Source organism: Dasypus novemcinctus, chromosome 8 (genome assembly GCF_030445035.2).
Source record: "Dasypus novemcinctus isolate mDasNov1 chromosome 8, mDasNov1.1.hap2, whole genome shotgun sequence".
Taxonomy (NCBI): domain Eukaryota; kingdom Metazoa; phylum Chordata; class Mammalia; order Cingulata; family Dasypodidae; genus Dasypus; species Dasypus novemcinctus.
The window spans coordinates 99155147-99179628 of record NC_080680.1 but is presented as its reverse complement, the minus strand read 5'-3'; the positions used below and the strand labels follow the sequence as shown (position 1 = coordinate 99179628).

Here is a 24482-nt window from a genome sequence, read left to right as displayed (position 1 = left end):
AGCAGTTTTATTGAGATATATTCACATACCATACAATCCATTCAAAGTGTACCATCAATGGTTCTCAGTAATATCACAGAGTTGGGCATTCCTTACCAAAATCAATTTTAGAACATACTCATTATTCCAAAAATAAAAACCCTATACACCTTCTAACCCCCCCCCATTATTGACACTTATCATTGGTGTGATACCTTTGTTTTAACTGATGAAAGAATATTAAGATATTACTTATAACTATAGTCCACAGTTCACATTATTCTATTTTTCCCCATATACCACTGTATTATTAACTTATAATACCAACATACATTTGAAAAAACATACATATTGATACAACTTATAGAAAAGGCAAACCCTATTATTAACACCTGTAATAGTGACATACATTTGAAAGAATATTCTTTGGGGGGTGGTGGTACCAAATTACTTTATTTGAAGGAATGGTACAAATGAAAGAACTTGGTGGATATTGATACAACTTATAGGAAAGGTTAAACCCAACGTGCATGCACTGCCTTGGTGACCACGAAAGTTACCCCATGACTCTGGGGAAGCCAGCATAAGGCTTAGCTCTCCTTATCACTGTTTCCCAGAGTGTGCTTGTCAAACAGATACCCTACCAAATCAGAATCTGGGTTCCCATCTTGTGCAAGATGGCTACATAGTCACTCAATTCTTTGACGGACCTGCTTATTCAGGTAATGGGTATCAGTGAAGTCACACAAGGGGGTATCGTTTTTGTTAATGGCCAGTTTGTACAGTTCCATTAGTGACTGTTTCACCCTTTCTTCCAAATGTAATGCACAATCCATTGCATTCAGCTTTCTCTCCCACTTGTCTCGTTCTGGATTCTTGATACCTTGAAGGAAGATTCAGGTCATCTCCTTGGTTCTGTAGCTTCATATATTTCTCAGCATGTTCCCTCTCCTCATGAGATTGATGAAGAAAATATTTGGCAAAGTTCTTCCAAGCCCCAATACTATCAAAGTAATAAGACATGGACTGGTAAATATAAGAGGCATAGAGCTCAAGGTTGATCTGGTTGTTGATGATGGCCTCTGAATCCTGGTTGTAATTCTGGCACACCTGCAAAGGGGACGTGGTCGTCACTGGGATAGTTGAGGAGAGGCAGAGTCGGCTTCATGGTGCTGGCAGAGGCCTGCTCAGAGTGGCTGGCCAACAGGAGCGAGCATCAGGTTCTGTTCAAGCCCTGTTGAAGCAGGAAACCACAGCGACTCTCCGCCAAGATGTCTGAAGAACATTCTTGTATTTGTACTATTAACCAGACTTATCATCTGCAACCAGGTACTTGTGTTATATAGTCCCATGTTTGAACCTCTAGTTTTCATTCTAGAGACATATACAACCCTAAACTTCCCCTTTCAACCACAGCACACACATAATTCAGCACTGTTAATTATACTCATAATAATGTGCTACCATCATCTTTATCCATTTCCAAACATTTGCAATCAACCTGATTAAAAATTCTGCACAAATTTAGCATCAGCTCCCTATTTTCTTTCTTTCTTTTTTTTTAAATTAAACAAGCAGAAGGTTTATTGGGGGTTAGAGCAAGAGAACAGAAGTATCTCCCAAATCATGGGGACAGGTATTTTCAAGGGAGAAAATGTGAAGTTCTGCCTTAGGGTACCCTGTTTTATGGAGTACAGGACTCCAGGATCTGTGCCGATTGGCATATTTGAGACAAAGCAAGGGAACTCTATTGGATGATTTGATTCTCTTAGGGGGCTAGGGGTTGCTGTGCAGTGACGATTGGCTCTGGCTGCTGTCTAAGAGCTCTGCAGGGCATGTTGACTGGCATGATTAGCCTCTGGTCACTGTACACAAGGCATGATGTCACTGTTCATGGGGGGTGGGTTAAACTGAAAGTGGGTAGAGGCATGTATTAGAGCCCCTCCTGCCTCTTCCCTCTTTCCCACCACCTAATGATGTTGCTGGCTGCCTTCTGATAACTAGCCTTTGGATGTGTGTACTTGGAAACTGCAGGGTGTATACTTGGAAGCTGTCCCTTCTTAACTTGCCTGTGTGACTCAGTAGCTTAATACAAGCCAGCAGACCTTTGCCTCAGTTTCTTTTACCAGGCTTATTAGGTTTTCTGCCCTCTTCCTCCTTAGGATCTTATTCTCTCCTGCCTCAAATCTTCCCTGAGAGAGTTTTACACTCTTAATTTTAAAGGGGTATGGAAAGGCAAAGATCATTCTTCTGTAGCTGCTTCCTGCTGATTAGGGATTATAGTCCCTAACTGACAGCAGTTCCCCATTTTCTACCTTTATTCAATTCCTTTATACCTGTTATTCTAGAAATAAAATATAGTTTTAACAAAAACTTCCTCAATCCTACCCCTCTTAAATGTTGACACTCCCCTGGTTTCTATTCTTGGTTTCCTTCTCCTCTCACTCTGTTCAGTCTACATCTATAATCATAGCTAACAATTCCAAAACGTATATCTCTAGTCTGTATCTCTCCCCTAAACTCCAAACTATACATTAACTGCCTCACACCTAGATCCACAAGCATTTTAAACTTAACATACACAACACTATGCTCAATGTCATTCCTCCAAGTCCTTTCCTCCTCCAGTGTCTCTATTTCAATAAATGGTATCAACATCTATCCACTTGCCCAAGCCAAAATACTGAGAATCATCTTTCAACTTTCCTTCTTCCATCTCGCTCTTCTAAGCAGAAATCAATTCATGTCAATTCTACCTCATTTGCATCTTCCCAATTCATTTCTGTCTTTCCATTCCCACTACAGTGATCTTAGTTTAGGTCTTGATCATTTCTCATCTAGATTTACTAGGTCCACTTCCTAACAGACCTCTTTACCACCAGTCTTCATCTAGTATACCCCTATATTTATTTTTCACTTCAGAGTAAATCAGAACATAGAACATATCGTTTTTCTTGTGAAAACTCGTCAACGGCAAACTAATGTCTTCAGGAATAAGTGAAAATGTAATAGAATTTTCAGTATTCTTCATAATCTGATTCCTGCCTACTTTTCTTCCACCTCTTCTTCCCTAACTTCACATTTCATACCACCCCCATCATGCCAGGCACATCAAATGCCTGATTTCTTCTCTCTGAGCTTCTTTTATACATGCTACTTCCTCTGCACAGAAGTGGAACACCTTCTGCCTCCCTAACCCCACTTTACCTAGCAAATTCAATCTTTAGGAATTAGCTCAGGTATCATCTTTTCTCAGAAGCACAAAAGCTTTCTTTAATACCCTTGATTTGGGTTAGCATTAGTCTATTCTTACCTGTAACTCATATCACACTAAATTGTAATTACCTGATTACTTGTCTGTCTCTCCCATTAAACTATAAGCAACTTAAAGGCAGAGACTATTTTTCCAGTTTTATCTCCAGTGCATAGCATAGTACCTGACACACAGTACATGTTCAATAAATGTCTGCTAACTGAATAATTTTACCTTAGGCAGTGAGAACATATTGACCGAACTAACTCACACTTTACTATAATCAATTCATATGTTCAAGAAACTCAAATACAAATGCATATCGATCTGTTTTTTATTCTTCATATGATTTTAATTCAAGATTCTCAATTTTTCTCCATTAATTCTCAAAAGTATAAATTTATCAACTGGCAAACAATTTTTAACAATAAATAACAAATCATAATTTTATTTATCTGTTAAAAAGATTAGCTCCTTTCTTAGAATTTATTAATTATACCAATCACTTTGTTATCTAAATACAGACTAACTGTATTACAGCAGGAGTAACTTACAATCAACATGGAACTTGTGGTCATTAATCATCTCTGATGTTCTTTATGAAAAATGAATTCCTTTGGCCATTCTACTATTGCTTTTTTAAAAACAGCATTTTTGAGATATAATTCATATACCCTACAATTCACCCATTTAACGTGTACAATTCAATGATTTTTAGTATATTCATAGAGTTGTGCAACTGATAAAGGATTTAACTTAACATTTATTATCCCAAATGATAGTATGGTTTCAAGTAAGTTATTAAATCCTGGCCTTCAGTTTTCCATATTTAAATTAAGGGAATTAAGCTGGATGATACCTACATTGTTTGTAGCATGAAAAGATGAAATTTGAATGAATTCAACACACAAGCAAACAATGGCATGCAGAAAAAATACAAAATAAAAGGACATACGCCTTGTCCTTAAGAAACTTCGAGCTCACAAGAGGCACCATATTTTGCAGTACATGATAGCAACAAAACCAGTATCAATAAATGTCTGATGAGAATAGATTGAAAGGTTGAATTTGAGGTTTGTAAAAGTCTTTCATGTTTCTCATGAACAGCACAACTAGTTTTTAATACATTACATTCAAAGGCCCTGCCTCATGTTCTACTTCTTCCCCCTTATACTTTTTTCCTGTCATCCCTAACTAGTTCCTTGATCAAGCCAGTTTCTCTACCTATGCTCACACTGATCCCTTTATCTGAAATGTCCTTCCTTCTCCTGTCTGGCTTCTCTAGATTTTAAATTCAAATTCTCAGCACAAGATTTATTTGTATCAATGTTACAAGTTAGTCAATTAATAATTACAATAACAATAAATACACTTTGGTCAGTGATTACACTCCTCCCCCCAGTCCCCCACCCCCCCAGTTTTTGTTCATTTCTCAATCTTGAGGGGTTTGGGACAATGTCTGCTCTGATTGCTTCAGGCTGAGAAGATATACAGATATTATGGGGCAGAGGAATGGAATTGTTTTGCTTGCAGTTGACAATACTCCTTGTTTTGGGGGTGGGGCTTGTGCACCTTCATCATTTAGTTGGCTGTCCAGGGCAGCCCTGAAGAACTGAAGCATAAGAGTTTATCGCCTGTCTGCTAGGGGCTCAACCAGCACATGAACAATCCAAAGTCTTTTAGTCTCTGAAAACTACTTACCAGGTAAATAGAAAATTAGAAAATTGAAGGTTCTGATAAGAGGAGTAGAAAAATCATGACTAGGGAATTTATAAATGGATTTTTCTATATTATATTGGGGAAATAGATTTACATATATTTCCAGATAAGGCCCACTGAGGAGATATTAATTTCATGAGGCCATGTGATTTGCCTATGGTGCCTGGACATCCCTAGTGCCCTCAGGAGCACTTTTGTTTGAGGCTTTGTATACTATGGCAGTTTGTGAAATCTGGCTGAGATCTACGTAAGCGTAATCTCCAGAATGACCTCCCGCCTCACTTTGAAATCTCTCAGCCATACAAACTCTATTTTATTTAGTATTTGCCCCTTTAGATCAAGTTCATTCTCCAAATGAATTGCTGATTAATACATGTTAACAATCCCTTGGTGACAGGGAAGCTTATCCCTTGGGAGTCATGTCCCATATTGTGGGTGAAGGTACTGAGTTTATTTGCAGAGTTGGACTTAGAGAGAGAACACAATTGAGTTTCAAAGTTATTTTCAGGAGGCATTAGTTATTCATTATGACAGAAATAAGGTTGATAAATGTAAGCTTTAAGATCAAGCGTTTGGCTTATTGGCCTGTTTTCTTTTTATTAGGCAGGGCTTGTATAATCCAGAGCTTTTTGTTGCCTTATTTGAGAAAGTAGCAGGACTTCTCCAGGAGAAAGTTTAATATTATTTTTAGCTACTGTGTGGGCCTCTATCTATTCAGAAACTATACCAATGGCAACCGGGTCACATTTATATCCCATAGAAGTGTCTAGCTATATAACTTCCAAGATGTTTAAAAGACCGTGTCTGTCAGGACACCTGACCATATCCCATCTTTACTTTCTTACAAGAGCTATGTTAACTGACAGGTAGAACATAAATTATATACTTGCCTTGGTTCTCATGAAAAGTTCTTCAAATGAACTTTCAAAGATGCCTCCAAGAAAAACAGTATAACAGACAAGAAAATTTGCTTGTTTCTGTGGCATATACCATTTTTCTAAGAATAAAATATGTAATGTTCCCATAACCTCTGCCCCCTAGCTTAATAAGACTCAGCTTTTTTTTTACCTTCTCCCTAGAGCCTTTGCTAATATTCTCACTCCAGATAGAATAACTCTTCCCTCTTTTGTACATCCACAGCAGATATATCCATAATAATGTATTGTACTTATTTGTTTGTATGTTAGTGTCTCCACTAGAAACTATGAGCTTTGAGAGCATCCGAATATCTGAATCAGCTTTGTACTTCCTAATCACAGTATAAGTTCACATGTTTTGGAATGACAAATTGGGTTGGTCAAAGATCCTGTTCAGTCTTTGGCTTTAATCTCATATACGGTACCTCTACATGGCTACATTTCTAGATGTCCAAATCCTAACTCTTCAAGGTCCAGTTCAAATATCACCTTCTCCATGAAGACTTTGCTATATCTCCTAGTAGGAAATTATGCATCCTCCTCCAAACTCTCATAGCTGTACTTTGTAACTCTGACCATTCTCCACCCTCAGTTACAGTCCTCTCTCTTTCTACGGCATGAACTCCTTGAGGGTAGGAGTCAGGTGTATTTCTCTTTTCATTCTGCAAAGCACCTAGAATAGGGCTTGCACATAATAAATGGCCAATGTGTTTATTAGATTAGTTAAAATGCCTTTTTAAAAGTCAACTAAATAAAGGCTAAATATGAAACCAGTGCTATTAATGAAAAATAGACTACATTTATGCAGGTTATATTATGCTTTCAGATTTAAATTTTAGCACATCTTTCCCTGAAATAAAGTCTACTTTGAGGATTGCTTTATGTGATGGTTAGGTTCACATATCACCTTAATCAGGTAATGGTATCCAGTTGTTTGGTTAAGCAAGCTCTGGCCTGATTGTTACTGTGAGGACATTTTGTAGACTTAAATCTTCAGTAAGTTGATTGCATTAAACAATGAGAGGCATCTTATTCAAACAGTTGAAGGCTTTTAAAGAAGACCTGATGATTTCAGTAGTCAGAAGAGAGAATTTCCATTTCTACTTCAGCCAGACACTTCTCTTGGGGGAATTCATTGAAAACCTTCATCTGAATTCCCAGCTTGCACCTTATGGAATTTGAACCTATGCGTCACCACAGTCACATGAGATAATAAATCTCATTATATTTACAGATATCTCCTGTATGTTCTATTTCCCTAGAGAACCTTGACTAATACACTTCATTAAACAAGGATGCAAATAAGAATTGTAGACCATTTAGAGTTTATAAATTACTAGTTTGGAAGAGAAAAACCTCTATTATTATTGTTACACTCATAAAATAAGTCTAGTTTATAATAATTTCATGATTAATATTCTTTTTCTTTTAATGGTATTTCTGGTAACCATTAGAGATTACATTAAAATATAAAGGGCAGTAGATTTGGCTCAACTGATAGAGCATCCACCTACCACACAGGAGGTCTAGGGTTCAAACCCAGGGCCTCCTGACCCATGAAGTGAGCTGGCCTATACGCAGTGCTGAGGTGTGCAAGGAGTGCCGTGCTATGCAGGGGTGTCCCCCATTTAGGGGAGCCCCATGCACAAAGAGTGGGCCCCGTAAGGAGAGCTGCCCTGCACAATAAAAGTGCAGCCTGCCCAGGAGTGGTGACGCATACATGAAGAGCTGACGCAACAAGATGATGCAACAAAAAAGAGATGCAGTTTCCCAGTGCCTCTGACAAGTACAGAAGGACACACAGTGAATAGACACAGAAAGCAGACAACAGGGAGGGGGGAGGGAGGGCATAGGGAGAGAAATAAAAAATAAATCTTTAGAAAGAGAAAAAATATATAAAGTCAAGTCCCTGAATTAAGATATAATATGCCTAACATAAATATAAAATAACAGAAGTCAATAAATAATAAGGTTTTATGTTTGTATAACCACCTTTTATATTTTTTAAGTGGAAGAGGTACTGGCCTAGGAATCAAGAAAAATTCATTCTAGCACCAGTTCCATTATTTAATATATGTGTGAGCAATAAAGCCTGCAGATGACTGCAGTCCCAGCTAAAATCTTGACTGTCATGAGAAATCCCAAGCTAACATAAGCAACACAAGAAAAATAACATAAATTGAACTTTATAAAAATTTAAAACTTTTGCATTGCAAAGGAGACCAACAATAAAGTAAATGACAACTCACAGAATGGGAGAAAATATTTGTAAATCATATATGCTATACGTGATAAGGAATTTTTATCTAGAATATAAAAGTTCCTTATATTCTAGTGTTCAAGTAGACAACACAATTTAAAAATGAGCAAGGATCTGGCCAATAAGCACATGAGATACTACTTCACACTTACTAGGTGGCTATAATAAAAAAGACAGATCATAACCAGTGTTGGGAGGATGTGGAGAATCTGGAATCCTCATACAACGCTATTGGGAATATAAAATAATACAGCGACTTTGCAAAATATCCTGGCAGTTCCTCAAAAGGTTAAAAATAGAATAACCATATGACACAGCAATTCTACTTCTGGGAACTTACCCAGGAGAAATGAAAACATATGCCCCCATAAAAACTTGTTCACAAATGTCTATAGAAACATTATTCATAGTAGCAAAAAAGTAGAAACAATCTAAATGTCCATCAGTTGATGTATGGATAAATAAAATGTGGCCTATCCATATGATGGCATATTATTTGGCCATTAAAAGAATGATATGAATGAACCTTGAAAACTTTATACCAAATACATTAAATGAGTGAAGTCATCACAAACAGCCACATATTGTATGATTCCATTTATGTGAATGTCAGAATAGGCAAATCCATAAGACAAAAAGTAGATTCATGATTGCCTAGGACTAGAATATTAGTAAGGGGAAAAGGGATTTTGAGCTAATGAACATAGGGATTTTTGGAGGGGATGATGAAAATGTTCTAAAATTGATTGTGGTGATGATTACACAACATTGTGAATATACTAAAAACCGCTGAATTGTATATTTTAAATGGGTAGATTGTATTGTATGTGAATTAAACCTCAGTAAAGCTGATATTTTAAAAAAAGAAAGAAAGAAATCCCAAATCAGAACCATCCAACTAAGCTCTTCCTAATACCTAGCAGTAACTATGTGAGATAAGGCTTATAATTTTAAGTCACTAAATTTCAGGGTAATTGATTTTGTAGTAATTGATAATCAATACATCAGGGATAAATAAGAATTAACTATATTTATAAAACTACTATATAAGCACAATTAATCAACTTTATTGAGAACCCAGGAAGAACAAACTAATGAGTATTACTTTATTTATTTTTAAAGCCTATTTGTTTTTTTTAAAGATTTATTTATTTATTTCTCTCTCCTCCTCCTCCTCCCCCCGCCCCCACCCAGTTGTCTGTTCTCTGTGTCTATTTGCTGCATATTCTTTGTCCACTTCTGTTGTTGTCAGCGGCACAGGAATCTGTGTTTCTTTTTGTTGCGTCATCTTGCTGTGTCAGCTCTCCGTGTGTGCAGCACCATTCTTAGGCAGGCTGCACTTTCTTTCGCACTGGACAGCTCTCCTTATGGGGCACACTCCTTGCAAGTGGGGCTCCCCTACACAGAGACACCCCTGTGTGGCAGGGCACCTTCTTGCACACATCAGCACTGCATGTGGGCCAGCTCCACACGGGTCAAGGAGACCAGGGGTTTGAACTGCAGACCTCCAATGTGGTAGACAGATGCCCTAACCAATGGGCCAAGTCCGCTTCCCAATGAATATTACTTTAAATAGGTTAGCAATATATGTGATCAGAAGCCTCCCAAATATTTTCTCAATCTTAAAGTTCCTGTATTAACTCAATATATTGCTTTTAAGACATTTTAAGTCTCATTTCACATATGTATTTGGATGGGAACGTAAATTTCTTGAAAGCAAAATCTTTGCTGTTTTTATAACTAGACTTTACCTACAGTATCAAGAACTTTATTCATCAAAGCAAGTTATACCTGTTGATAACTGATTCACTGATTTTCTTCCCCTGAAATGAAGATTTAGAGAAAGGTCTTACTTATGATGCAACTGCCTGTAGATGTCACTGCTGAACAAGGGCAGCGAAGACACTCTTTAGAGGCATCAGGACGCTGATAAAATCCTTCTTTGCATTCTTCACAGTGATCTCCTTTGCTATTTTCCTGACAGTTTAAACAAGCACCTGAAATAAACAAGTTATTTTAAAAATTTAGTCTAGAAGCATAGTAATTTTCAAAATGTGACAAAAAGACTCTAAGAGTTAACCAGAAAAAGAAAAAGTGATAGGGATTGGATAGAGTTGAGTTCCTACCCCATCATATTTCTACACTTGCTAAGCCTGTAATTTCTGTGTCCCCTACTATATTGTAAACTCTCTAGGGGTAGGCTGGATATATGAGTAGAGGCTCAATAAGCACTTGATTGATTCACTACATGCCAAAGCAGACTAACTATTAAAAGAAAGAGATAAAGTGAGAGAGAGAAAGAGAGGGATGGGTGAGAAGGAGAAGAGAGAGAGGGAAGGAAGGAGGAAGGGAGGGAGGGAGATAAAAAATAAAATTTTTAAAAATCCATGGAACTGCACAACACAGTGAACACTAATTTAATCTATGGACTATAGTTAATAAAACTATTATAAAAATGTGTTTTCAACTGTAACAAGCATATACTGATACAAGGTGCTAATATAGGGAGGTATATGAGAATTCTGTACATTATGCATGATTTTTCTGTAAACTCACAACTTCTCCAATACAAAAAATAAAAGATTTTGAATATTTTTCCTTCAAATCTTTTCTTATAGATAGGTGTTTAGGTCTTTCTTTTTATATAGTCTAACCATATGGCACATGTCATTTTATATCCTGCCTCTTTCACTTTTCTGTGTTATTATATATCATTTAAAAAACATTTTTAATGACAACATAACAGTTATCATTTATTTGATTGCTTATGAGGCCAGACTAATACTATATTAAGAGCACTAAATCTTCACAATAACCCATTAGGAAGTTAATGTTGTTATTCTAAATTTATAGATGAAGAAGTTAAGTAAATTGCCAAAGATAAAGGAAAGCTTTGACTTTCTGTGGTATTTATCAAATATTTCTAGATAACATAATTTATTTAATCCCCTATTGTCAGAAATTGGGTTGCCTAATATTTTAGGATTATAACTATCACTTTGGTGAGCATCTTTAACATAAAGCTTTTTTTTTTTTAAGATTTATTATTTATTTATTTATTTTTAAAATTTCTCTCCCCTTCCTCACCCCACCTCCCCCCAACCCACCCCCCAGTTGTCTGCTCTCTGTGTCCATTTGCTGTGTGTTCTTCTGTGTCTGCTTATATTCTTCTCAGCGGCACCAGGAATCTGTGTCTCTTTTTGTTGTATCATCTTGCTGCGTCAGTTCTCCATGTGTGTGGCACCATTCCTGGGCAGGCTACACTTTTTCACACTGGGGGGCTCTCCTTATGGGGTGCATTCCTTGCGCATAGGGAGGGGGGACACTCCTGTGTGGCAGGGCACTCCTTGCATGCATCAGCATTGTGCGTGGGCCAGCTCATCACATGGGTCAGGAGGCCCTGGGTTTGAACCTTGGACCTCCCATGTGATAGGTGGAAATGCTCTATCCGTTGAGCCAATCTGCTTCCCTCATAAAGCTTTTTATAAATTCAGAATTCTTTCCTCAGAATAGATTTCCAGAAGTAGAATTACTGGATCAAAGAAGTGTTTTTAAAATTCCTGATACATAGTGTCAACTTGATTTCCAAAAGTTTTTTTCCCAGTATATTTTACACAAAAAAGATTACTTTAAAAATCTACTTCAACCTAAAACACAAATATAGAAAAAGGCTAGAAGGGAGGAGGAAAAAAATGACTGTGAACACATACTAAGTGGCCAGCAGAGGGCAACCGTATCATAGCATTGTTGAAAAAATTGCATTTGAAAACAAATGGAAAGACTGATTTTATAAGTGTTTGCACTCCTTGTTAGAGTTCAATTTATTTATATTTTCAAACAAAGAAACCAATAGGAGTTCATTTATTTCATTACTAGATGCTTTTAGAAATCATAAAGATGAAAAAGGATTTCTTTTGCCACATTGTGTCATCTTCAGAGCAATGATGGGTCAGGATTTACTTGTCAGTAAAGACTGCCTCATTGCTTCAAGGAAAATTAAAAGTGAGAACCAACAATGTACACTGCTTTCTCTAAGACGATCTAAATGACAAGCTAAAGAGAAGTAACATGAAGAAATATTACTGTCATTACCCAAGATTGAAACTCATTTTTCCTCTGTATATTTTCCATTCGTTTGTTTATTCAACAAACATTTAGTGAGTACTCATATAAGTCAACTTCTGTGCTAGAGTTTGTGTATATAGTAATGAACAAAACTAATATTGTTCCCACCTTCATGGAACTTATGATGCAGTATGCAAGCCATACATGACTCATGCTTAAATAAAACCTATGTATATAACTACAAACTATGATAAATGTAATGAAAAAATACAAATGTATATAAGAGTATACAATAGGAGACATGCCATTTAGTCTGGAGCATCAGAGAATGCTTTCTAAGGAAATGACCTTTAAGTGAAGACCTGAAGGAAGAATATTATTTAATAAGGCAAAGAGGTGGAGGTAGGAGTGGATTAAAATGACCTGCCTAAGAAGATAAAAGTTCATGTGTAAGAACCTTGGAACAAGGGAATGTGGCTTGCTTTAGAAATAGAAGCCTGTGTGACTAGATCTCAGAGAGTAAGGAAAAAAATACAGCACAAGATAAAATTGGTAAATAGGCAGGGAACAGACCACATGAAAAAAAAAAATACAGTTTCTTCTAAGATAATTTGTTTCAGCATAGAATAGAGGATTAAAATGTATGTTAAATATTTTGGCTGTGTCCCACATGTCTTTTCTACTCTATTCTTTCCATTATATTTTCTCTGTGTGTGCTTTTCTCTGTGTGTTTAAGTCTGGATATTTCTATTGAGGTGTACATTAATTTACTAATCCTGACTTCTCTTGTGTACAATCTGCTATTAAACTGGTGTAATGAATTCTTAATTTCAGATGTGGTATTTTTCAATGACAGAATATCCATTTGTTTCTTTTTTATAGATTCCGATTCTCTGTTGAAATTTTCCCCTTTTTACCTATTTTGTCTGATTTTTCCTCTATTTTCTTAAAATATTATTTTAGAGATTTTAAAATCTTTGTATGCTAACTCTAATATCTGGATCATGTGTGGGCCTAATTCCATCATTTTGGTTTTTTTTAGGAAGTACTGGGATTGAATCCAGGACCTTATACATGGGAAGCAGGCACTCAACCACTGAGCTACATCCTTTCCCCAGTGAGAGCTGGTTTTTTTGTTAGTTAGTTTGTTTTTAGGAAGTACCAGGGAGCAAACCCAGGACCTTGTATATGGGAAGCAGGTGCTAAACCACTTGAGCTACACTCCCCCCCCCATTGTTTATTTTTCGTCTTTATTATCGGTGACATTTTCCTGCCTCTTTGTAATGTCTAGTACTTTTTTTATTGTACTATAGACATGCTATTTTTATTTTTTAAGATTTATTTTTTTATCCCCCCCCCATCATCTGCTCTCTGTATCCACTTGCTGTGTGTTCTTCTATGTCTACTTGTATTCTTGTCAGCGGCACTGGAAAACTGCATCTTTTGTGTGTTTGCGAGTTTATCATCTTGCTGCGTCAGCTCTCCATGTGTGCAGCACCACTCCTGGGTGGGCTGCACTTTTTTCACGCGGGGCAGCTCTCCTTACAGGGCACATTCCTTGTGTGTGGGGCTCCCCTACACAGGGGACACCCCTGAGTGGGACGACACTCCTTGCATGCATCAGCACTGCGCATGGGCCAGCTCACTACAAGGATCAGGACACTCTATCAGTTGAGCCAAATCAGCTTCCCTAGACATGGTATTTAAAAGAACCAGAGAGGGAAGTAGACTTGGACCAATGGATAGGGCATCCACCTACCACATAGGAGGTCTGCAGTTCAAACCCCAGGCCTCCTTGACCCGTGTGGAGCTGGCCCAGGCACAGTGCTGATGTGCGCAAGGAGTGCCCTGCCATGCAGGGGTATGCCCCGCGTATGGGAGCCCCATGCACAAGGAGTGCACCCCATAAGGAGAGCCGCCCAGTGCAAAAGAAAGTACAGCCTGCCCAAGAATGGCACTGCACACACAGAAAGGTGACACAAGAAGATGATGGGAAAAAAAAACCACAGATTCCCGGCGCCGCTGATAAGGATAGAAGTGGTCACAGAAGAACACACAGTGAATGGACACAGAGAGCAGACAACTTTGGGGGGGGGGGGGGGGAAGGGGAGAGAAATAAAAAAAAAGAAAGAAAGAAATTCCTATCCTGATACCATAAACATTCAAATAAATAAATAAAAATAAAAAAATAAAAGAACCAGAGGAGATTCCCCTTTTTCCCCTGCTAGGTAGACATGAGAGGATAAACTCAATCCAATCAGAAATTGAGCTGGGTTGAAGGTGGACTGAAGTTTTAATATGAATCAGTTCGCCTGTAGCTCATCACTATTTATTGGTAACAGCCTTCACAGGCTTTTGGCTGAGGGCCTAGCAGGCCTGTGTCTCCTCAGCCCTAAAAGAGTGTGAGAGTTTAGAACTGTCCTTTGCTGGTTTTGAGCCTTGGCCCCAGTCTACTCACCTTTGAATGTGGTAATGTCTTGAGGAAGAAATGGCCAAATGTTGTAGTAAAAGGCTTTCTCTCTCCAAAGGGACTTTGTCTTCTAGGCACCATAAAACTAAACAATATTTCTTTGTGCCTTTTTGCACCAGTACCCCAACCTCCCCCCTGCACTTTCAATTAATGTCCTGTGGGAAAACTGGCCTTTCATTTGGGGCTCCTCTAGTTTATAATCCATCATGGTAGCCAAAATGACTTCCAAAAGTTTTTCTTCTATCTCTTCCATCCAGCAGGGTTCCTTTGCTTGGGACAAGTCTGGTCCTTTGCCTGTGCCCAGAATCAGCAAATGCTCCCTGGGAAGAAAATGGCTGGTGATCATCAGCTTGCCTAGGAAGAGTTCTAGCTACCTGTTCTAGAATTTTAGTTCATATAGTCCTTATTGCTTCTATTGCCCCCCAATCGTTAATAACATAATTTTTGAAATTTACGTATTTTTCCAAGTTGTTGTGTAATAGTTTAGCTTGATGTGTGCTTACATCCTACTTAGAAGAGAAAAACCCTTACAAACTATTCAGGAAGAATTGATCTATATCTGAAAAAATTCAAAATGAAAAGAAAAATAGACTAATACATAACAAAGTCAAGGAAAATGTGTACCTGTGACAGCATCACAACTGGCAGACCGACCATTGCATTGGCAGGGAAAGCAGCCATTCTTACTGAAGCCGTAATATCCATCTTGGCATTGGTCACATGAAGAGCCAGTGACACCCACTTTGCACTGGCATTTCCCAGAGCTGCAAATAAAAGCAAAGATAATGAACAAAAGTAAATCAGCTTATTGTTAATTAGCTTAACTAAAAGTGTAGAAATGAATAGAGTTGATGGTAACACATTATGGTGAGTATAACTAGCACAGCTCATTTATAAATGTGATTGTGGCTGAAAGGGGTAGTCTAGAGACGTAATATCAATTGAAAGAAAGCTAGAGAATAATCTAGGGACTGAATAATATAGTGAATATGGTGGCAGATAAGGATTCTGTTTAATAGTGCAAATACAAGAATGTTCTATGAACTAGAACAAATGTACATCCCTATTGCAAGGTGGCAGAATATGGTGATGCATGGGAAAATACAATTAATCTAATTTATGGACTGTAGTTAACAGCAATATTGTAATATTCTTGCAGCATGTCAGAGAAGGTACTATATCAATAATAAGGACTAAGGAAAACATTTGAAAATATACTGAGGTGATAACTATACAATTCTGTGATAAAACTGAGAGCCACTGAGTGTGGTCTTTGGATGGATTATACAAACACAGTGAACCACGTGGTGGATGATGGACTGTGGTAAACAGGGCAAATATAAGGGCATTCTCTCATGAACTATAACAAATTTATAATACTAATACTTGGTATTAATAATAGGGAGTGTATGGGAAAAAATAAACCAAATGTAAGCTATGGACCATAGTAGTTATATATCGATGTTCTTTTATAATCTGTAACAAATGTCCCACAGCAATGTTGGTGGAATGGTAACGTACTGGAATTCTGCATGTTATGCATGACAGTTTTGTAAGCTCATAACTTCTCTAATAAAAAGAAGGAAAGAGTACCAGAGGAAGTCCTCAAATAAGTGAAACAGACAATAAATAAATAAATGAGGGAATGTAAAAAGAAAGAAGTAAACATATCTTGAAGTCGAATAATACATCAAGGTATTTTGCCTCTATTTTCCTATTTTAAAAGAATAAACAGAGGCAAATCATAGAGTAAATTTTTATCCAACAGGTTAGTACACGTTTTACACCTAAAAGATATTTTGATGATAAAAACAATGAAATATAATTAATAAAATAAACGTAGCTATAAAAAAGTAAATCAGTTTGAAAGTTTTATTGCCTAACACCTCATTATAGATTATTTTAATGTAGCAAATAGCTTCAACTAGATTATTCTAATTACTAGAAGTATTAAGAATGATTTTTATTTTGAACTAGAGGCTGAAAACTTCCACAGCTATACAAATTTAGTTAACATGGTATACTATTATTAATCATTTGTGACAGTTTAAAATAAATAAAGGTGCCATGAAGAAAAAAAGTCCCCAACGTTTAGAAATCATTGTTTTCTAAGCACTGGGGTATAGAATTGACACCACTGCCACCTCTCAGTTCTAGATCATCCCAGAGTTCTATTAATTTCTACCTTCCCAATCTGGAGAAGAGAAGAAATACCATCTCACTTTTACCCAGCCTAGCTTTCGGCTGAAGAATAATAAAGACAAGATCTTAGTGAATGTATCAACGATATCCATTTAGATGCTGGAAACTTAATAAAATTCTCTACTTTGGGTCTAGGCTGGATTAAAGTAATACTTCTGATAATTACGCTAGAATTCACAATTAAGTAAATATGACTATAATGGGGACCTCCATTGCTTTCTGAATTAAAACTCCATGCAAAAATTCTAGATTGTTAACCCAAAAAAGACTAAAAGTAAAATACGAAAAACATTTTATTTAGTATCCCATACCTTCCTAGTAGCCTATTTTCTTTCCTTAGATGTCCAAAATATTTTCTATGATGGAATATAGAAACTTGAACTTTGGTGTCATTTTTAACTCCTCTCTCTATCCCTTTCTGTGGCATTTTGAGCTTATTTTACGAATCCCCAAAAAAGAGAAAGATTATGTTTGTAAACTAATCTATTCCTCTGGTTGTGAACCCTGTGATTATATTAAATTCAATTGTGGGGCTTTGATTAAGATCACTTGGTAATGGGAAGCAGACTTGGCCCAGTGGATAGGGCGTCCGCCTACCACATGGGAGGTCCACAGGTTAAACCCCAGGCCTCCTTGACCCATGTGGAGCTGGCCCATGTGCAGCGCTGATGCACGCAAGGAGTGCCCTGTCACGCAGGGGTGTCCCCCGCGTAGGGGAGCCCCACACGCAAGGAGTGCACCCCGTAAGGAGAGCCCCCAGCGCGAAAGAAAGTACAGCCTGCCCAGGAATGGTGCCACACACATGGAGAGCTGACACAAGATGATGCAACAAAAAGAAACACAGAGTCCCGTGCCACTGACAACAGCATAAGCAGACAAAGAAGAATGCAGCAAATGGACACAGAGAGCAGACAACCCAGGGTGGGGGGGGGGGAGGGGAGAGAAATAAATGAAAAATCTTTTTTAAAAAAAGATTACTTGGTAAGATCAATTTAGGACTTTTTTTTTTTAAGATTTATTTTATTTATTTCTCTCCCCTTCCCCCCTGTTGCCTGCTGTGTCCATTTACTGTGTGTTCTTTTCTGTGTCCGCCTACATTCACATCATGCAGTACCGGGAAACTGTGTCGCTTTTTTTGTTGCATCATCTTGCTGCATCAGCTCTCAGTGTGTGTGGCACAACTCCTGGGTGGGCTGCATTTTTTTCGCACAGGGTGGCTCTCCTTGTGGGGCGCACTCCGTGCACGTGGGGCACCCCTATGCAGGGGACACCCCTGCATGGCACGGCACTCCTTGCACGTGGCAGCACTACGCATGGGCCAGCTCACCACACGAGTCAGGAAGTTCTGGGTATCAAACCCTGGACCCTCTATATGGTAGGCAGACACTATCAGTTGAGCCACAACCTCAATTTAGGACTTTTTGATTGGGCTCCATCAATAAGGCCTAACTCAGGTTGGGTCTCCGCTGGGTCTGATATAAACCCTTGCTGGGTCTGATATAAACGGAAACACAGAGAAAGACTGACTGATATGGATACCCAGAGGAGAGAACTTTGTCATTTTTGATCCTGCCATGTGACAGAAAGAAGAAGGCTCAAAGCGCTAAAGTCCTGGGGAGAGATGGACTTTGAAGGGTACGAGCAGGATTTCACGGTGCTCACTGCAGAGATCACCGGTAAGATTGCAAGGGTCCCCCGACTCCCACCTGGGATATTTGCTTGAACCCAGGACCTCTGAACTTACAACCCACTCATCTCCTGAAGTCCCAGTTAGTTCTGGAGGAGGTGCATGATATCTTAAAGAGGTTTATGAGTCCAAGTGAGGGAGCAAGAGGAGAGAACCAAAGTAGCATATATCACCAAGCTCTGCTGCCTCAAAGGTTTTTGTGGAGAAAGTGGCTGATGGCCTCATCACTTCATGATACATCACCTCTTCTCTTTGTTTCTGCTTTTTCCACTGCCCAAGATCTTAATTTTTGTTGTTCTTGTCACTGGAGAGTACTTCCTTTGACTTGAGTTCCAGAGCCTCAGAATATCAAGTCTTGTGGTTTCAGTTTGATTTTTGCTCACTTTTAATTGTAATGGTTTTAGCACTAGAAACAATTTTTTTGTTGTTTGGGCTAATAACTTTTGTGTTACAAAGCTGTTTTACAAAGTAACAAGGTTATCCCTGGTTGCAAAGTTGTAAAAACTATTTCCTAGGAAATAGATTTTGTTAGAGTTGAGTTTTACTTGCCTTGCATTTTAATGTAACAATTCTTACCAAATAGAAGGAAACATTTGAATTAAATACCTTAAAAATAAAGCAGTACCTCTTCACTTGTGGTATAAGTGTAAGGCCCAAACACGGCAGCGATATTAGAATTGAAAGGAGACTATTACTGCTGGTACTGGAAAAAATGCTTACTGAATAGAATAATTGAATAATCCTAATTCTTAAAAAATGTAGTGATTTTCCTCTTAATGACATGTTATTTATAATCTGACTTGTGATTTATAATTGATAAATAGAAAAAGATTGAGACATATCCAAGTAGTTATGCTGTTTGTGGACTAACAGAAATAAGTATGTACAACCATAGCAAAACAGTATCATTAAGTCATTATAATCTCTGGGCATCATTAGTGGCTGTGGTGGGCAGCTGAAATTGATCCAGAAGTGATAAGCTATAATTTACTTAAGTTAAAAGGTTAAAATTTTGAGGAAACTCTAGCCCATAGAGTTAATTCTCCAACATATTAGCTTACTTAAACTAGAGTCAGTAGGATTGATTAATTTTATTCTCTGCTTTCTATGTACAATGTATTAAAGTGTTACTTACAAAGAGAATAAAAAGACTGAACATTTTTTAAAACCTTTAATTTTAAAAAGATTTGATTATTGTAGAATATGTTTTAAATAATAAAAAGGCTCTGTTCAAAAAAAAAATGACAAAGATATAATGTACCTTATCACGACTTTAAAAATGTAAACTTATTCTTCTAAAAACATTAGACTACTTACTGTACAAAAGGATAAACTTACTTTTAATGATGTGTTTGCCCAACACACCATCTACAAGAAAAAAGTATTACCTTGGAATAGATAATCACTTAATAATATCTCATAACCATGAAATAACCAGTGGTCTCAAAGTAGATACTATTATAATACTTAAACTGGTTACAACTGCAAGCAGGAGAATTGCATTCATAAGTCATGTGGTATCCAAGCCCCCTCTCGATTTAGAGGTGGAATGGGCATCGCCATCCCAGGGTCCACAGGATGGAGGAATATAATATGGATTGGAGTGGACTTGCTGTTATTCTACTATAGAACGGTTGTGACTCTAGCAGTGGAAGAAATTGTATCATGGTGTGGAGACGATGGCCACAGGAGTTGCTGAGGGCAGGGAGAGGGAGGAAGAGTTGTGATATGGAGCATTTTGGGGACTTGGAGTTGTCCTGAATGATATTATAGGGACAGATGAAGGACATTGTATATCCTGCCATAACCCACTGGATGAACTGGGGGAAAGTATGAACTACAATGTAAATTATGGTCCATGTGGTGTGGCAGAGCTTCAGGGTGTATTCACTAAATGCAATGAATGTGCCTTACTGATGAAAGGGGATGTTGACCTGGTAGGAGCAGGGATGAGGGGGCGGAGAGGGGGGAGTGGAGTATATGGGAACTTCTGATGTTTCTTAATGTAACATTTTGTGTGATCTATTTATCTTTAAAAAAGAAAAGACAATTTTTAAAAAATGAAAAAAATACTTAAACTGGGTTTTCCCTTCACTATTCTGCTCTGGGCATTCAAATGACTGATTTAAGCAGGCACCATTCTGACTAATTTGCTCCTTAATTGTTAACTTAAAAGAAAAATCTGTGAATGGCTTTATGAGTCCTGATAAAGCAGTTGACCAACCTAGATATCATGCTTCACTTTTTTTCTAGATCATTTTTTTGGGGAGATTGAAACAACCCGGGACCTCATATGTGCAAAGCCGGCACTCAACCACTTAGCTACACTGACTCTCCTGAGTTGGATTTTTCGTTTATTTGTTATTTTGTTTTTAGGAGGTACCGGGGATCGAACCCAGGATCTCATACATGGAAAGCAGGAACTCAACCACCTGAGCCACATCCACTCTCCTCCTAGGTAGATTTTAAAACAAGAGATGCTTTTCTTTCTTAAATATAAAATATAGTGGGGAAGTCTGGTTGTGATGCTGTACTAGTAGCACTTTTCCATCATGTTACTCATGGCCCAAGGCCAAGTTCTGCATCTATAAGAATTAAATCAGGGAAACGGACTTGGCCCAGTGGTTAGGGCATCCGTCTACCACATGGGAGGTCCGTGGTTCAAACCCCAGGCCTCCTTGACCCATGTGGAGCTGGCCCATGCGCAGTGCTGATGCGCGCAAGGAGTGCCCTGCCATGCAGGGGTGTCCCCCGCGTAGGGGAGCCCCATGCACAAGGAGTACGCCCGTACGGAGAACCGCCCAGCGTGAAAGAAAGTGCAGCCTGCCCAGGAATGGCGCCGCCCACACTTCCCTTGCCGTTGACGACAACAGAAGCCGACAAAGAAACAAGACACAGAGAACAGACAACAGACAATGGGGGGGGGGGGGCGATTTAAATAAATAAATAAATCTTTAATTAAAAAAAAAGAATTAAATCACTTGGCTAATATAAAGCTTTGCCTATGTTTCTTCTTATATAGAATAAAGACTTTACAACACTCCCTTTCATCGACTCTTTCTGTTAAATACTGTTGAATACTTTTTGAAGCAAAGGTCAATGATATAAAAGCAATGAAACAAACAAACAGAAAAGTACTGTTAACGGATCTTTTGCTTATTAAAATCCATAGGTTTGAAAAGAAAGATCCAAAGATCATAGTTTTAAATCTAGATAATAAGGGCACAAAACTGGATTTTGAACAGAAGCCAGAAATTTATACTACTGAGATCAACTAACGAAGAATTTAAGATAGAATTTGCTTATCTAGTCTCACTTCTTATAGACATTAGTTATTAGTAAAGTACTAATATAGTATAAACAATTATTTCAGAAAGTATGTATTTATTTAAAAAGACTAAGCATTGTATAACTAAGCTGTACTAAGTGCAGCTAAGCATATACTGCACATTTCTTAAATTGTCCCAAATGGAATGTTCAGATTTTATTATAGTGTCAATGCTTAGTTATAAAATTTATCACATTCATAGGTTTGAACAAAGGTATATATATATATTTTTTCCAACATGAATAGCTATTAATTTTTCAAAAGAAAATTCCATAGTGTATCATCAGTATGGTACATATTTTTGCCACACAAATATTGACCATAATATCTTTTTAAAGATTTTGTTCTGTTTACGATGAGTAGGTTGAGAATCTTCAGAATTTCCATTATTTTATAATCACATTGATTAGAGTAGGAAGGATGGAATAAGGAAAACAGGTGTCAGGGTATAAGGAAAAAAACATAGGCTATGGTGACAGAGACCTTGGTTCATATTACAGCTCTACTAATGACTAGCTGGTATAATATTCTCCTACAGTCTCATTTATAAAATGAAGACAATTAGACCAATCTTTATAAAGTTATTATGAAAATTAAAGATTGCATATGTAGGGTACTTAGCACAATTCCCAGCACAAAATCAGTACTCAAATACGATAGCAATTATGAAGATGATGGCAATGATTCTAGCTCTTGATTTTTTTCCTAAAATATGTAAATAGAATGTGTTATAAACTCCAGCAGGCAAAAAGAAGATGACTCTATATTACCTACTTTTAAAATTCTGTTAACCTAGAAAAATGACAAGAATTTATGTGGTAATTTTAAGTTTGGAGTAAAAGTGTGCCTAGGAAAAGAAAGCACATTTTGAACACATGGTAGAAACAGTTTTTGGAAAGAAAAGTTTTTAAAGAAGAAGGAAAAGGATCTGTAAAATCCTACATTAGGTGGAACCAAAGCCAGCTGGACCTGAGATGATTTGTACCAAAAAGCTAATTAATTTTTTCCCCAAATTATCAATTGTCTTAGCATGTTTTCTATTATCAAAAATGTTGTCTATATCCTTCATATGATTTATAAGGTATAAATTATATGTATACATATACCTTTAGATATCATGTGAACAATTTAAGTCAGGCTGTCATAGAATAACTACAAAAGATATAGTTCTAATTAGAGGGAAATAATTTATTTGTGGTCATTCAGGAGCCTTGCTTTTTCTTCTTTCTTCTTCCTCAGAAAGTTTACATGTTGGTAATCTGTCACAGAGAGAATAGGAAATGGAAAAAATAGATAAAATATATCAATTTTCTTCTTCCTCTTTTTAAAAAATATCTTAAAACTTTTGGCTTGGGAAAAGACTAAAACTGTTGGTTAAAATAGTCTGAAATTAATAGAAAATTGCTGATTATAAACTCAATAAATTAAACATTATTTCAAAATGGCTAGTTGAATTCCATGGTTTAGGATTCTGAGTAGAAAAAGTTTTAGCATGGGGAAATTAACAAAATGAAATTTATTAACAATTTTTTTTCAGGTTGAAATTGATAAGTGTATATCAGCAGATGTTCTATTAAATGGAGACAACAGTAAAAGAAACTAATATTTAATTTATAATGATTAACCACCTAATTAATTCTAAGAGTAGAATGTGAAAAGCTATAAAACTATTTCTTTGGTAAACTAAGCTTGACTTCAAACAAGTCCCTTTTGCAACCAGCAGTGCAGCTGTTTCGTTTGTTCACATGTGGAAAAGCAGGGAAAGGCTAGAACATAGGGGAAATAAATATACACCCATGCACAAAAGCAATTAAACAGCAATACATTTTAAAATTTAAATAAGTTACAGAGCTTAAATACCACAAATATATATAAATATTAATGGGTTACTAGGATATGTACCCCACTGCCTCTGGGCAATGAGCAAAACTCATTTTTCTGAGGCAAAAAAGAATAGCTTTATTGTTGAAAACATTGGGCTATTATGCTAAACATTCCTTGAATTTTTGAAAGCTAATCGTCTAAAATATATTTAGAGGAAACCCATAATCAGAAAGAAATTATTAATACTCAAAAAGGGTACTGCCTAAGTGCAAAAATATTCTCTTATAACTGATCTTACTAAAGTCAAATTTAAAAGTGTATTTGAAAGGTAAGTAAAACTTAATGGCAAAAAAAAAAAAAAAGAAAAGAAAGAAAACCAAGCGTGTCATATTTCCAGAGCCACAACTTGGGAAGTCTAACTTAATTTAACTAGGAAAGTTATTTCTTACCTCCTTCATTTTTTTAATGGAAGAAATACAGCCATAAGAATTCTCAAACCCATACAATTACTCCATTATTTGAAGAGTTTTCTACATTTCAAAAGTCATTTTGAAAAGAGAAAATGTAGAGATAGAACATGAGGGCCAGGTATCACCTTCTTGAAAAATAAGATGCTTCTCAAATATGTTAACATTTGCATTCTTGTGAAACCATTGTAACAAGATTTATTTAATGAAAGGGTAATTATTAACACCAGATTTGTATACATTCTGTGTTCCAAAAATTAATTTGTAATGACTAGAATTTAGAACTCATTTCCTCATAGAAATGACAGCAT

General features: G+C 37.0%; 1 protein-coding gene across 3 annotated transcripts in view; it reads right to left on the bottom strand.

Moving 5' to 3' along the window:
* Positions 1-24482, bottom strand: part of MEGF9 (multiple EGF like domains 9) — a 141218-nt gene that overhangs the window by 6809 nt on the left and 109927 nt on the right. For all 3 annotated transcript variants that reach the window (XR_011649480.1, XM_058302475.2, XM_058302476.1), the window contains exons 3-4: positions 15288-15427; positions 9982-10125 (exon numbers count right to left, since the gene is read on the bottom strand). Coding sequence is in view for 2 of the 3 variants with exons in the window: in XM_058302475.2 (XP_058158458.1) it covers positions 9982-10125; positions 15288-15427 (284 nt within the window). In the remaining variant the exon portion in view is untranslated. The remainder of the gene's footprint in view (positions 1-9981; positions 10126-15287; positions 15428-24482) is intronic.